This window comes from Drosophila suzukii, chromosome 2L (genome assembly GCF_043229965.1).
Source record: "Drosophila suzukii chromosome 2L, CBGP_Dsuzu_IsoJpt1.0, whole genome shotgun sequence".
NCBI lineage: Eukaryota > Metazoa > Arthropoda > Insecta > Diptera > Drosophilidae > Drosophila > Drosophila suzukii.
This window is the reverse complement of record NC_092080.1, coordinates 16,522,415-16,537,679: the sequence shown is the minus strand read 5'-3', so window position 1 is coordinate 16,537,679 and position 15,265 is coordinate 16,522,415. Positions and strand designations below refer to the sequence as shown.

The 15,265-nt window shown below is 37.9% G+C and overlaps 2 protein-coding genes across 2 annotated transcripts; one reads left to right on the top strand and one right to left on the bottom strand.

Moving 5' to 3' along the window:
• The first annotated feature begins 1,429 nt into the window (after positions 1-1,429).
• On the top strand, positions 1,430-12,002 carry Oatp26F (Organic anion transporting polypeptide 26F). Its single transcript, XM_017073544.4, has 7 exons — positions 1,430-2,193; positions 6,725-7,032; positions 7,093-7,261; positions 8,514-8,616; positions 9,946-10,887; positions 11,408-11,596; positions 11,655-12,002. The coding sequence occupies exons 1-7, from the start codon at positions 1,959-1,961 to the stop codon at positions 11,776-11,778; spliced, it is 2,070 nt and encodes a 689-aa protein (XP_016929033.3). The 5' UTR covers positions 1,430-1,958; the 3' UTR covers positions 11,779-12,002.
• LOC108015013 (prolyl 4-hydroxylase subunit alpha-2) lies at positions 11,968-14,255 on the bottom strand. The gene is made up of 8 exons (XM_017081281.4): positions 14,047-14,255; positions 13,831-13,985; positions 13,598-13,748; positions 13,346-13,542; positions 12,764-13,284; positions 12,642-12,686; positions 12,149-12,314; positions 11,968-12,088 (listed from the first exon to the last, which is right to left on the bottom strand). Exons 1-8 carry the CDS (start codon positions 14,253-14,255, stop codon positions 12,030-12,032), a joined length of 1,503 nt encoding a protein of 500 aa, XP_016936770.3. The 3' UTR covers positions 11,968-12,029.
• Between the last annotated feature and the right edge of the window lie 1,010 nt (positions 14,256-15,265).

The window sequence follows — 15,265 nt, the reverse complement described above, 5'->3', positions numbered from 1 at the left end:
AAGTTAATATTAACTATACGAAGAGCACGATTGTTACAACTTATTTAGGGAAATCGTCCCGCAATAGGATTACTTTACGCCTATGTATAGGGAGTGCAATTCCTTATTTTTATTCGTTTCTTCTCCCCTTTCTCAACTCGCTAACAACTCAAATCAAGTGCAGACCAAGTATTATGAATCGGAACAATTTTCAAAGCAAAAACATACTTAAATTAGGTACTTAATCAGCTTATGGATTGCCACTAATTATGTAATTAGCCCACCAGTCAAGCCCAAATCAGTAGACAATCTTAAGTTCAATGACATTGTGCAATTAATCGTACATTCTTATTTTACAACCCGAAACTTAACAACGGAAATGAAGCGCAAACGAAAACAAAAAGTACCCAAAATAAATCCAATTGATCTCATTATGTGATATTTGTCGTAGTGCCCAAAGCGTTCACTGTACGTGTATCAATAACCAAACCATATGAGTTAAGTACAGGGTGTACATTCAGAACACTTGCTCTAAGTAAATTTACTCAAGCCATCCTCCCCCACATCAACTGAGACAGATCCCCAGAACAGCTTTAGTAAGAGTTGACCCAGCGAATTTGGTGAACTATGCAACTTTTTAAAATGTCAGCCTTTAATGGGCCTACTCAAACGTTATAGATAAATCTAAAATACAACACACACATATAAATCTATATATAATAACATGTAAACATATTTTGATTCATGGAAGATCTTGTAAATACCGCGTGTGTACTCTCTATTAGGAAATGGGGAGTCTCTAGACGAAGCTACCCCGAACTCCGAGTTTTTTTTTTCGTTGTTAACGATTTTTGTTTTTGTTTACTATTTTATTGTTTAAAACTTTAAATGTAACTATATGGATATGTGTATATCTCTATATATATTATGTACGTATTTAAGTAGTCAAAAGCAAACCAATTTTTCAAATATTTTCCAAAATGTACCAATCGAAAATGTATCTTCTTGAGTTAAGTGGAATTACTTATAAAAATGTATCGTACTTAATTTACAAATAGGAGAAGATGATTCTGGTGCTTATCAAACGCTAAGAGTTTGCCTTATACTAGATCCCTCTTTTCGGCAATCGAAATTCACCATCAAGCCCATTAAAAAATATGTTCACACATTTGTTGCTAAATTTGTTTTTTGTCAATAGCTATGATTTTGTTTAAAATTGGCAAGTTTATTACCTATTTTTCATACTATAAGTTAATAAATTAGAAAAAAAACTACTAAACCGAAAAATTTATTGAATAAACATGAAAGTTGTAATGAAATTATAAATGCCTTTTACTTTAACTTGCAGTTAAGGGCTGATTGATTTTCCAAACTAACGAGGAACTTTTTGTTAAAATATTCTTTATACTACAAAGTACTCAAATATAGAGGTTTAAAGTAAAGTTAGTATCAAATGATATAAATTGGAAATTTGAAAAATAGTTCTCAATGTATGACTGCTATAAAGGTAGATTAGATTTGGAGTTTAAATAAGCGGAGGCTAATTACATGTCGTGTGTTAAAGGCAAACACCATGAAAATTATCGGGCAAGTGTTGAATAAATATTTTGCAATGCGAATATTATCATTTTCATCTGAAAGGAAAACCGAATCCCCAGATAATAACGAAAGCAGCGTCATGACAACTGTTGATATGTGCAGCCCGTAATATAAGAGGAGCTGAATGAGAGTGGGGGCGGAAAGATTTCATTCATGAATCCGAGATGTTTCGAGTGGGATGGGGGTGGCATGGCAGGGTTGGTTTCCTTCAACAGAGCCCTGTTAGCGCGAGTCCTTAACAGCAAAGTCGGTCTGAGCTTCTGTATGGCGCGTTTTGAATATCTGAGCTCAGTCAGTTTCCGGCCTTCGTTCGGTGCGGATCGCAGTGGCAATTATATCGCGGATTATTGTGCAACAACAAGGAACCAGAAAGTGAAACCATGTCTGAGGCCAATATTGAGCTGGACTCGAACACTGTCGTGGCACCCAAGTGCGCCAATGTGAACAATAATAATAGTGCCCGCTCTAGTAGAGTGGGAAGTGCATCCTCTGGAGCGGATTCGGATGCGGATAGCCAGCAATTCGGCTGGTGCGGATGGAGTCCGCCGTGGCTCCAGCGCTTCTGCACCGCCAAGTGGGCTCTTTTCTGGCTCTGCTGGGGCGGTGCTCTCCAAGGTGATATTTCGTTCCGAATTATGTACATATTATGTACTTACTTAATTCCGTTAAATGGTTCGTCTCGCAAATTTTCCGCCCACGCTCTGTTTGAATTTCGCGGACGCTTCTTGGTTAAGCGTTAAATTCAAGAAAGTCGACGTTGTAAATTGAATTCAGTGAAGTGTATAATTTTAGAAATTATACTTATTTGTATTTTGAATTTTGAAATAAATACCGGGCAAATAAAAACCGGGCAGGTATTCAAAATTCGAGTAACAAAACTGGAATCGTTTTAAGAATTTAATGCACTATAAATGTTTAATCATGATTTCAAAAATAATTAACGTTCTTTAAATTTTACTTAATTTTATTTTTCTTGATTAGTCTGAAGTTCACACTGTGAACCCGTATTTTAAAATTGGTATAGTGTAATTTTTTGTATAATGTGAGAGCAGACAAATTCTTTCGTCGAATCCCCCAATTGATTTTTTCGGTTATGCTTTAATCCAAAAAATTCGAAACCTTAGTAATACATATTTTGAAATGGCTGACATGAGAATTAACGTATATTGGTTATAAGAACTTTGACAATTAATACTAGTTTATAGCCAAAATGCTTGTGGTCAAAAAGATTTTTTAGAATACATTTTTTTAAAGATTTTTTTGAGAACTTTTTTTTGGTTTTTCCGAGTTTTTAATTATATCTTGAAGTGCGTTAGCCAAGTAAGGTGATATATGTTTTGGCTTACAACTAAAATGTTACTCTTAAATCTTGGTGAATAAATAAATAGGCTACGTTGAGTATATTGTAAGCTACAACTCGACAAACTTTGAAAAAACGGATTTTTTACAATATCAACACACGCCCCACCGTTGCTAAATTGTTTAAAAACTCAACATTTTCAGATTTTGCCAAGTTAAAATACAAAAACAAAAATTCCAACAAAGTTAACGTCAATTAATTTGATACAAGTTTTTAGTTTAAGTGTATATATACAAAAACCAGTCACCTCAAACACCCGTACTTCTACATGATTTCTTTATTAAGGTAATTATATTTCCAAGACAAGACAATTGTCCAGCTGTAGAAGGGCTTAAAATAATTTTAGCAAAGCACTCTTGAATGCACCTTTGGCTTCTTGAATATATTGAATCAACATGGCCATATTTTTCTTGATTACAAGACAAACTTTTGCCAAGCAAACTTTTAGCGAGCCTGTATCCCAGAAGTCTCGAGTTGGCTAAGACAATGCAAAGACGGAGGCGATGGCGATGAGGACATCCACATCCGCATCGCTTCATTAGCATCCTGGGCATTCCCAGCCTCGGCCAGCAGGACTGTGTGCAACAGATAAGAATTCGTCCAAGGAGCTGGGAGGAGGAAGGAGCAGGGAGGTGGCACCCAACCCGGCTGGAGTTCCTGTGAATAGAAGCGAATTAAAAATTAATATCTGCCGGGAGCAGTCAAGGGAGCTGATGATGCTCTAGCCCGAGGATGCATTAACCTCAAAAAATCACCGCACTTTGAATAGTTTGAAAGGCCCGTTGAAGTGTAAATGGGCCCAGTTTTAGCCTGCCATTTTCCAAGGAGTTTTCTGAGTGGGTGTTTGAGTTCGAGGCCCCCAGCCCCTTGCCGTTGTCATAGGCTATAGGTTATATGGTTATACCGGAGTCGGGGGGTGCGAGAGGGCAGCGGCATAAATCAAAACAATGTTAATCGCTGTTTACCCAACTCCAGATCCCCCGGCTGATCCCAACTGCAGTTGCTGCTGGTGCCCATGGCGACGGCTCAGTTCCAGCCTCAGTTTCCCACTCCTAATGGGTTCAAGCGGTTAATTAAAATTCGCCAATTTCACGAAAGCTGACGACACGTTTGTGCCTGTTCCGGGGGATTAGGCTGTGTTCCAGGGATTGGATGAAATCTGCAAAAATGCACTCGCTGGATGAAGGCCAGCATTAGCAATTTTGGATGGCTGCCAGCGAAGATGCTAACGTGAGGGTAAACTCGATTTTGGGCTTAAATTTGTTAATATTATCTTACTTTTTTTATTATTAAATGTTAGACTCACATGAAATAACAACTTGAAAAGCCCCAAAGAAAAATATTATATATTTTTTATTTAAAAAAAAAATTCCTTATTAAAGTTAAAGAAGCTATATTATATTATATTTCAGTATAATCCTAAACATTTTTTTTAAAGTATTAAAGTATTTAGAAAATGAAAGTCTCTTTACGTTTAAATCACTTTTTCTTTATGAAGGACCACATAAAAAGCAAATTTCCTTCTTATTATCCTTATTATTTTAAGAAGGCATGGCATTCTAGAGAAATTTGTTATACGCAGAGAAAATGCTGACGTTCTCATCTTTCTCATCTTTTTCTAAAAAATCAAACGACATTTTTAAGTTGAAAAGCTTTTTATTTTGCTCGAATCAAGTAGAATTGGCGGTATTTATGTACATTGTATATCTCAACAAATAAACTATTAGTTCTTACACGGTTTTTAAGAACAAATGTTATCAATTCAAGAACAATGTTTTTGGACATTTCTTTCTGTGTATACCCACGTGAAACTTAGATAACATTTAAACTAATTAAATTATAAAGTAATATAAAATGATTCATTGTTGGGTTACGATCGCTGTAGAATCTCTCACGCGGACATCTCCGGCTGGATGTTGGTCCATGTCCAGTATTTATGTCTTGGCCGTGTGCTGTAAGCAAACTGAATCTATATCCATGCAGTTCTTGCAGCTCGAATGGTCTGCTGGCATCTGTTGCACTGGGCTGCTCTGGTGGATGGGCTGTTGTTGGGAGCACTTCCGGTTGGATGTGGATGTGGGTGACATCCCGCCCGTGGCTCGGCTTACGGATGCGGATGAGGCGGCACGTGACCGAAAATATTAATCAGTTGACACGGCATTAACATAAATCATCCGCAACAATTTTGGATTGCCGCGTTCCGCTCTCGTCGTCAAATGGTTTATTGTTGTTTTTTATGGCTTTGCATTCAGCATCTTTCTATGGAAATGAGTAATTTAGCCAAATAACTCATATTAGAAATGGGAGTGATTCTGAACATGTGCACATTTTGATTCAAAGGATGATCATATGCATAAGAATTGCTTAGGATATAGGTAGTAAATCTGTAAATTAATTAAAGGAGGGACCTAATTGGCACCTTAGTATTATTTTAAAATGAAATATTTAAAATATAATTAATATAAATGAGTTTGAATACTTTTTAAAGTAATTGGCTGGATATCTTTACTGCTAATTAGGCAAACAGTTCATATCTCTCCGCATCCCCACGTATCCCCACCACGAACGGAAATCGATGCACATGCAAAATCGTAGATTGTCACGTATCCAATGCAGTCTGTATACTTCACTTTATACTTCAAATCAAAGGTCACATACTTACTCCCACTCCCTAGTAAAAACTTCCCCGTCTCAAGGTTTCTATCGGGATTTATTAAATTATTGCACTTAGTGGGGTAAATGACTTGTAAGTGTCCACTCCTCCCACCAACAATACCAAGTTTCCTCCCCGCTTTCCGTCACCTTTCTAACCAAAGATGACCAGGAGAACTCTTCTTTTGGGCGATTATTGAAAAATAAATTGAATTCGTCGTAGAAAAAACGAAATATTGTAAGCAACAATGGCTTTGTAGGTTGTTGAGGGCGGGCCCAGAACTAACAGATATTTATTTACGATAGAAAATTCGCCTAAGCCCTCAAAATCAATTTGTCGTACAGATATTTAATTTATGACCCGCCCCTTAGCACTCAACTCAACTGAACTCAAGTTAACCCCCTCCATTATCAGCAGGACTATCTTCTGCCCTCTCCCATCCCTTTACACAGTATATGACAATCTGTTGACGGTCTTCGGTGAAGTCAAAACACCATTTTATGATTCTGGAAAGGGGGATGATCTTAGGGGGAAGAGGAACGAAAGGTGACTTATATCAGGAAGTTTTTTCTAAAAAACTATTTACTACTAAATTAACATTTAGGTACACAGAGAAAATTCTAACGTACTCATCTGAGTTGAAAATGTTCTTAAAAATAGAACGACATTTTCAAATTGAAAATGTTTTTATTTAGCTCGAATCAAGTTGAGTTGGCGGTATTTGCATAGTATATATCAACAAATAAACTATTAGTCCAGTCAGTAGTGTATACTTATCAAAAAGTTGTTAGATAAACTCAATTTAAGTTTTCTCTTCTCAACATTTCCTTCTAATATTAAGTTTTTTTTAAGAACGAATGTTCTCAAATCAAGAACACTGTTCTTGGATATTTCTCTCTGTATATATTTTAAAATGCTTTTATCCACAAAATGGTTACAGATTAAATACTGCTAAAAGAATGGTATACTATTGATTTGTGTTTTGATACCGCCTTTAAGTGGTCAGTGGTCAACAGAGGCAGAACTGCGGCAGAGCGGCGGCAGAGGAAATTTTCATCCCACGGGCTCTCAGCGCTGTTTTTATCATCTTGTATTTTGTAATAATTGTATTTTAAAAATCCTTTTCTTTACAGGTTTGATAGTGAACGGTCTGATCAATGTGTCTATATCCACAATTGAGCGACGTTTTGGACTGCGTTCCCGGCAGATGGGACTTGTGGCCAGTGGCTATGATCTGGCCTCATTCGCGTGCCTGGTACCGGTTACCTACTACGGCGGACGACGAGGAGCCTCCAAGCCGCGCTTCATCGCCATCGGACTGATCGTGATGGGAATGGGATCGCTGGTCTTTCTGCTGCCCAACTTCCTGGTGGGAAAATACCGAGCCACCATTGCCGAGGCGAATGTGTGTGAGGCCAACTCCAACTCCAGTCAGACAATGGTAAGGGGATTTTTGGGGGAAGATACCATGGATACCCTGCTAATTCCCAGTTCCTTGCAGACCGCCTGCGAACTGAATGGCTGGGGGGAGGGCGAGAGTCTAACCTGGACGGTCTGGCTCTTCTTGGCGGCCCAACTCCTCCATGGAGCCGGTGCCTCGCCCCTCTTCACCCTGGGCGTCACTTATATCGATGAGAACGTCTCAAAGAAGATGTCATCTGTTTACTTGGGTAAGTTGCAAACGACGCATTCGTTGATAAGACGCGCCAAAACTTTTGTCTGCCGCAGTCGCAGTCGCACAACAAATGAAGTATGTATGCACAAATACCCACACTTTTTGGGGGGGGTTTACTATGGGTCTATTGGTCCTTATACGATATCAAAGATATCAAAGTATCTGCTAGTTGCTCTCTCACACATGAATATTTATTTTTATTCGCCTTATTGCCAAACTACGTCGGCTACAAAGGGAGTAAATACTGTTTACTGTTTGTGATCCCAATCCTCCCGGGGGTTTGGGTTCGGGATTGGGTCTTGAGTCCTGAGTCTAGTGTCAGCCGGCTTCCTTCCCCCTGTTGACCCAATTTTAAAGAGCCAGATTGTTGCTGACTCAGTTGAGACGCGGGTCTGAGGAAGAGCCAACGGCAGCTGAAATTTATTGCCTCTTAGTTAGGTTTATCGTGCCATCCGAAGAAGACAGTGAAATTATCAAACCCGTCCAGCATCGGCTCTCTGCCTCCCTGGATATCGCTGTCTGGCATTGAGACAATTGAAATTCGCTTCTTCCTGGGAGTTTTGCTCCATTTTGGGCTGGATGGAGGGTTGGCCCGAGGAGCTGATTGCACGGTGCGTTTCAAAGATAAATAAATAAAGGCGCAGTCCGCGAAATAGCTACTCTCATTTTATATTAATCTAGGAAAAATAGTAAAACTGTTCTTAGATCTCGTATTTTTATAATTTGTATTGAACAATTAATGTTTTAATACAGGCCGAAACATTTTTAATGTATTTAAAAATTGTTATTATTATAACTGTTTTTAGATCTCGTATTTTTATACTTTTTATTATACATTTAATGTTATTATTATTTGAATAATTTCAGAACATTACAATTAGTAATAATTATAATAATATATATATAATAATAAGTAATCTCTTCAATTATTTTAAAAAATTTTTGACTTTAAGAAATATATGATTTTTGCAGTTTAAGATTGAAGTAAAGATATATTAACTTGACTTTATTTTCCAAATCAACTTGTAATCTTAAGTGAGTTAAAGGTTTTTCAGCATGTTGTCATGAATTTCCCTACAATTTGAAACGCACTGTATCATCAAGGGTCGCAATTGAAGACTTTTCACAGGCAAATTAAGATTTCGGAGTTTGATAATGATATTTGGTATAACTATGACTCGTTGACAAATTGTACCGATGGCATTTCGTTATATATTGAAGTTTAATATATAAATTTGTTTTCGCAGGCATTTATTACACCATGGCCACCGTGGGACCTGCGATTGGCTACGTTTTCGGAGGACAGTTGCTGCTCATCTACACGGATTGGATGAGCGTGGACCCCGCGCAGTAAGTGCATCTGATAAGCTGGCTATGATTGTTATTAATCGAGTGACTTAGTGCCCTCGGATGAGTGAGTGAGTGGGTGAATGGGTGCTGATGGAGATAAAGAGCAGGTGACTTTAAGGGCGGTTAAAAGGGGCGGAGATGCTGCGAAGCTTATTTGTTACCCGGCAACGACAAAACCCACAAAGCACCTCGCCGTGTAAATATCTCCAGAGAGTAATAAAACAACATTCCCGCTGACAACGAGGAAATAAGGTGCGAATGAGGATGAGCATTTGTTTGATTCACCTGCACGGTGGGCAGGTGTGGCTGGGTGGGTTGGTGTAAGGGGAGAAGGAGTCACCAGGAGGAGTCACAGAACACCATCTGCATCCCAATCCTCGAGGATACAACCGCATGGCTTATTGTCAAGGTGATGCCATAAGTCATAATGTCTGCTCAACCCCCCCACCCCCCATTCCACAGTTCGTAAATTATGTCGAGGACATGAAAATTTTGTTTATGATTTTGTACATGTTTACGAGTGGTTAGGGCTAAACAAATACTTTTGGCGACCTTTTGTAGCCACTGCTGTGAAGAAAAATTCAGCGGAAAATATAAATTTCCATTCAAGTTATTTTAAAAGGCGGAAAAGTGGAAAATTCGGTTAGGAAAATGAGATATGTTGGGTAAGCCAAATACAGTATTTATTTTGGGTTCCTTATTGGATTCAAGTATTTCTAAAGTTATAGTCACTGGCATTATATACTAAATATAGTAAATATCTAGGAAAATAATCCTGAGTTATTGGTTTGAAAATTTAAAATGTTAATTTGTGGTTTTGGACCAGGTATATATTATTCGCGCTGAACGTCAAAAATGTTTAGTTGAAGTCAATTTCTTTTTATTATAAGAACAAACTTTTTTTATTATTTATAGAAAAAAACGGGCAAAGCCTCTAAAGTTTCTAAAATATTTTAGAATTCAGTGCAAATATCTTTTTTGGGTGTTGGAATAAAATCATAATAATATAGGATATTGTGGTTAATATGTTGGTAAAACAACAGTTTAGTTGCTCTTAAGGTGCCTTTTTTTATTAGTGTTAAACGGTAAATAAAAAAAAAGCCAGAGGAAACATGCAAATTGAAATTAAGGAAGAGATATTGAAGTTTTCACTAATAAGTTTGAATAAATTTTTTTAAGAGGATATCTAAGTTTTGAGAGGATTTTTACGTAAATATTGTGTTAAAAAATGTATGTTTGTACTAGAATTTATAGATTAAATGTAATAATAATTACCAGGTGAAAATTGCATTAGTTAACTAATTTAAATCCTATCTTCACCCCTTGCAGACTCAGCCTGACTAGCGACAGCAAGGTTTGGATTGGAGCCTGGTGGCTGGGCTTCATCTTCGCGGCCGCCATGTGCCTCCTGATCGCCCTGCCCATTTTCGGCTATCCGAAATTGCTTCCCGGGGCGGAAAAGCTGCAGCTGGAAAGGGTTTCCGAGGCGCATGCCACCAAACTGGAGAAGGATGGGTCCAGTGAAGTGGCCAGGAGGGGACTGAGACAACTTCCTCGCGCGGTGCTTAATCTGCTGGGAAATCCCACCTTCTTTTTCCTGAACCTGGCTGGAGCCACTGAGGGTTTGGTCATAGCCGGATTCGCCGCCTTCCTGCCCAAGCAGATCGAGAACCAGTTTAGCATTTCACCCATGCACTCTGCCCTGGTGATGGGTTTGATCACGGTTCCAGCCGGTGGTGGTGGCACCTTCCTCGGCGGCTATTTGGTCAAGAAGTGGAATTTGGCCTGCCGGGGAATCATCAAGATGTGCCTGATGGCCACTGTGGTGGCGGCCCTGTTCACCATTTGCTTTCTGGTCTCTTGTCCTAATCCCAAGTTCGCTGGCGTCACAACAGGCTATAATCTGGAGGCCAGGAGTAATCCACCTGCCTTGGAGGCGGATTGCAACTACAATTGCGGCTGCAGTCGTACGAACTATGATCCAATCTGCGGCATCAATGGCGTCATGTACTACAGTCCATGCTTCGCAGGATGTGCTCAGGAAGAGCACTCGGACAGCATGAAGCGCTACCACAACTGCAGCTGCATCGAAAGCGTTGGCTGGGTGGATGAGGGCAGTTCATCCTCGGGATCCTCCGACTTCCGGCCAGATGCCACCAACCTGAAGTGCGACTCCACGTGCCAGACCCTGCCGATCTTCGTGGCCCTCTGCTTCATCCTGATGGTCTTCACGTTCCTGGCCACCATGCCCGCCCTGTCAGCCACACTGAGGTTAGTCAACTTTATACATACATTTCCTTAATTTAATAACCCACTGGAAAAAAAATCAACAAGCAAGACACCCTTTAATTAGCTAAGGTACGAAGTTGGAAGTAAGAAAGTAAATACGTTCAAGGAATGCTCAATATTTAAAAAACAATTAAAATATAAAACCGATTGATCCTAACTTTGACTTTTAGAGCTTACCTGAATAAGCTATTAGAATAGAACAAAATGTTTTTATATTAAACATATTTTACGAGATATAAGAAAATAAGGACATATAACTACTAGTAAGGACTAATTCTAGAAGTAATTTTTGTTGCACAGACAATTTTGTAATACTTATATTAAACATTTTAAAAAAATATGACTTTAGAACGGAAAATCTGGATTGTATTTTAAGTAACTAATTTCCCACCAAAAATCTGGATTGTATTTCAAGTAACTTAACTTCAATTCAAGTGCCTTTCAGTACAACTAAGTCAATTACATGATCAAGTTTTATGTACAATTTTTGTCTTGCTTTCAGATGTGTTCAGGATGAACAGCGATCCTTTGCTTTGGGATTGCAATGGATAAAGGTACGCCTGCTGGGAACCATACCTGCTCCCCTAATATTTGGAGCCCTGATCGACGAATCCTGCATTTTGTGGCAGGAGTCCTGCGATAAGGATGCTGGAGGAGCTTGTCTTGTCTACGACAACTATTATATCAGCCGGTGAGATTAATAGTTTGATTGTTTCTAAGGATAATACTTAATAATAATATTATTACAGCTATATGTGGCTATTGGCGTTAATCTGCAAACTGGGTTCCGTAGTCTGCTTTACGTGCGCCTGGTGGTTTTACGTGCCACCCAATAAATCACCGAAGGAAAATGGAACGGAGGACGTTAATTGAGGAAGTCTTAGCATTAACCATCGAACTGAAATATAATATAATGACCCAGCCAGCCAATTGGCTCATATTGTGGCTCATCAATAATTGGCTAGCATTTTTAATCGATTAGTTACAAACTTAAGAAGTATTTTAAATCTATTTTATTTTCAGCACATAACCCAGCTTATCACAATATCATTTGCCATTTGAAGTAACTATTAAAACTATTTGTGTATCTTTAAAAACGGAATGGTTTTATTTAAAATATGTTGCTACCTGTAGCAGGGCTTCCTAAACATTTGCTCATAGTTCAACATGCTCTTAACTGAAACTAAAAATAAAAAAGAATTATGGTCTAATTTTTTAAATTTAAGATCTTTTAAGTACTAACCCCATCGGTTGCCCAATATCATGGGACAAACGGCGTGCCTGGTCAAGGAATTTGGTTCGCCATTATTGTGCAGATTGTACCAGAACAGGGCGGAACCCTTCCTCGGCTGTATGGAAAGTTGGGCGGAGGGAAAAATGGTGGCCCCACCCACTGGTACATCGGTCATCTGGAGAAGAAAGTTGCAAAAACTGGAATTATTGTAGGAATTTTAAGAAAGGAAAAACTTAGCGGAGAACAACTTTTTTATGGTATATTATAATGAATTGGTACTTTTAAGTAAAATCGAAATATAATATTTTTATACCAAAAAGGAAGTTTTAGCTGTCATTACTTAAAATCATGTCCTTTTAAAACGATCTGTCTAAAGGTCTTACCTTATACGCGGGTAAAAAATTGTAAATGAATAAGCATATAAGTATTCTTCTTCATTGTAGGCTAAAAATCTTATATTTTGAAACTAGTATTTTATTTTTACATTAAAACGTATACTTACATAGAACAAGAAGGTCATTAGTCGATCACCTTCCTCATTCAGTTCCTAGTTAACAGGATTGAGGATATATTCTCATATATAAAACAATATTATATACTTGTATAAAAAGCATATATACTTGCCGGATAAAGTCTTATATCCTTGTAATCGCTGTGCTCTGGGAAATAGCCACCCAGCCCATAATTGATCCTGGCCAATGAAGTTGTATTGCCAACATCCAGACCTGATATATCCGCCATGCGATTTACCAAGGTCTTGTCCAATTTTCCACCATCGTCTTCGGTGATTTTGACATGGAAAAGACGAATAAGCTGGTCTGGAGTTGTGTAGTTATCCGTTGTGCCCTGGATCATCTCATCTCGGGTCAAATTCGTCAGTTGAGCGATCTCACTGTCGTAGATCACATCGTGATACAGCCAGATAAGAGGGTTCCTGCTGATCTCCTCCTCCTTGAGAGGAGCTATTCGCATAAATGGCGTTGTGGTTCTATTGTAGCGACACACCAGTTGAGGGTTTGGTGGAAACTTTCCCCTGCAGCCCCGTTCAATGGCAGTAATAGCTTCTTTTGGCTTTAAGTAGGCCAGTGGAGTCCCTGGGTCTTCAGATAGTTCCTTGAGATATTGACTCAAGCTGTCGACAGAACCTAGTTATAAATACTTGAATGTGAAATAATTAGGTAAGTAATATTTATTTTTCATACTTGCCCTCTTGGAGCCGACTGATAACAAACTTTCTTCGTAGTTCCTCTTGTTTTGGAAGATAGAACTGACGAGCAATACTGTTCTGAGGCTCTTTGAAAACACTCAAGGCTAATCGATACCACTGGGCACTCCTTCTAAATTCTGATCTGTTATACATATAATCTCCTAGAGCTAGGCAATCGGGAGCAGACATTCGGGTTCTATTGGGTTATCTTAATCAGTTGCTTAAGTTAAATTTAATTATTATTTTCTTACTGCAGTTGATGGCCCGCCAGAAGACCCTTGACCATATCTGATGACTTGAGTCCATAAAAGTGCTCTATCCTATCCATTCCCAACAAGGCCTCTTGCATATCCTCTGCGATGGGGGTCCGATTTACGAGTGTATGCATTTCCTCAACATCAACTGAAAAAAGATAAATTTAACCTCATCCCTGGATATTAAATCCTGGGTTTTCATCTTTTAAAAATTCAATTATTATTCGCACCTTTTGCAGTATCTGAATCTCTGATGTATGCCATTAACTTGGGCCAATCTTCATGAGCTCTCCTCACAAGTCCCAAAGAATTAAGTGGATTGGACACATATTGTAAGCGATCCGCCTTACTAAGAAGATTCTCATGTTTCACCGAATTAATAAACCTGATGAATAGTTATACCGTCATTATTAACTTTTTGGGAGATTCTGGAATATTATATGTACATTCGAAGACTTTCGACTTTCTGATTTAGAAAGCTAACATAGTTTTTCAAATGCTCCATATAGGAATTCTCTATTTCCAGGAGCTCAGACAGGGCTCGAATGGAAATTGTGTACATAACTTCCTTGGGTTTATCTTGCGTTTCGCAAAAAGTTAATGGAAATATAAAAACAAAGCTTAACAAAATCGAACCCAGCCTTCGAAGCAACATTCTGGAGCAGAATAGCATGAAATTTTCCACGCCCATGCTGTTATCAATACTTTTAAAAATAATTTACACAGTTCATTCGTTTCGCTTCTAATAAATATTCCTGTCATAATCTTAGTACTGATTAATTTGTTTGAAAGGGTATTTATATTTTTATCAGTGCTTTTTTAAAAATAAAATTAAAACATGAATTTTTTTTAGTGTATTAGTTCAAAATTCTTTAATATTTCATAGATATTTTAAAATTGTTCAGGGTGTTTCCTCTTTCAATAGCGGTACAAAAATGTAAATTATAAGTAGAGTTTTACACCTTTTTCATTTTACATTTTACTCGAGTAGCAAGGAAACAAACCAAGTAAGTCAGACAAAGAAACTCGACGGTCTGGCAGCACTGCATTTGAATTCCAAAATTGATAACGGGCGTTACGATTGTTTTATGCGAAAAACATCGAAAAAATCGTGTGTTGCTTTTAAAAGAGCTAGTCTTCTTATTTTTGGAAGGCGTTTAAACGCTTACAGTTAATATTTAAATTTGGATTTTTCATTTTATACTTAAACGGGATGAACAGGTTAAGGAGAGTGTACACACCGAAGTAATAATGATGGAACGAAAATAAAAACAAAGCATTTCCATTTTTTGTCTTAACCCTCTACTCAAGCTTTATTGAAATTGTACTTCTTTAATAATGAGGTAAGAAATTATAAACAAAAATACCGTTTTTCCCTTTTTTATAATTCATAGTCGAAAACCCTCGACTCGGTAAACCACTGAGTTGTCGATATAAAGTTAAGAGCAACATCTTGATTAAAAAACTTTATAGCTTAAATAAGACATTTATGTACCAAGATAGAAACGGTCTTAAAAAAAGAACTCCCTTTACAATTTATTAATTTGTGTAATTAGATACTTTTGGAATAACTCACAAAGTAATCTGATTTTATGTTTGAATCATTGAAGCCAAGAACTATGAGATTTTCTATTATATATCGGAAGAAATAGATCATGTGAACAG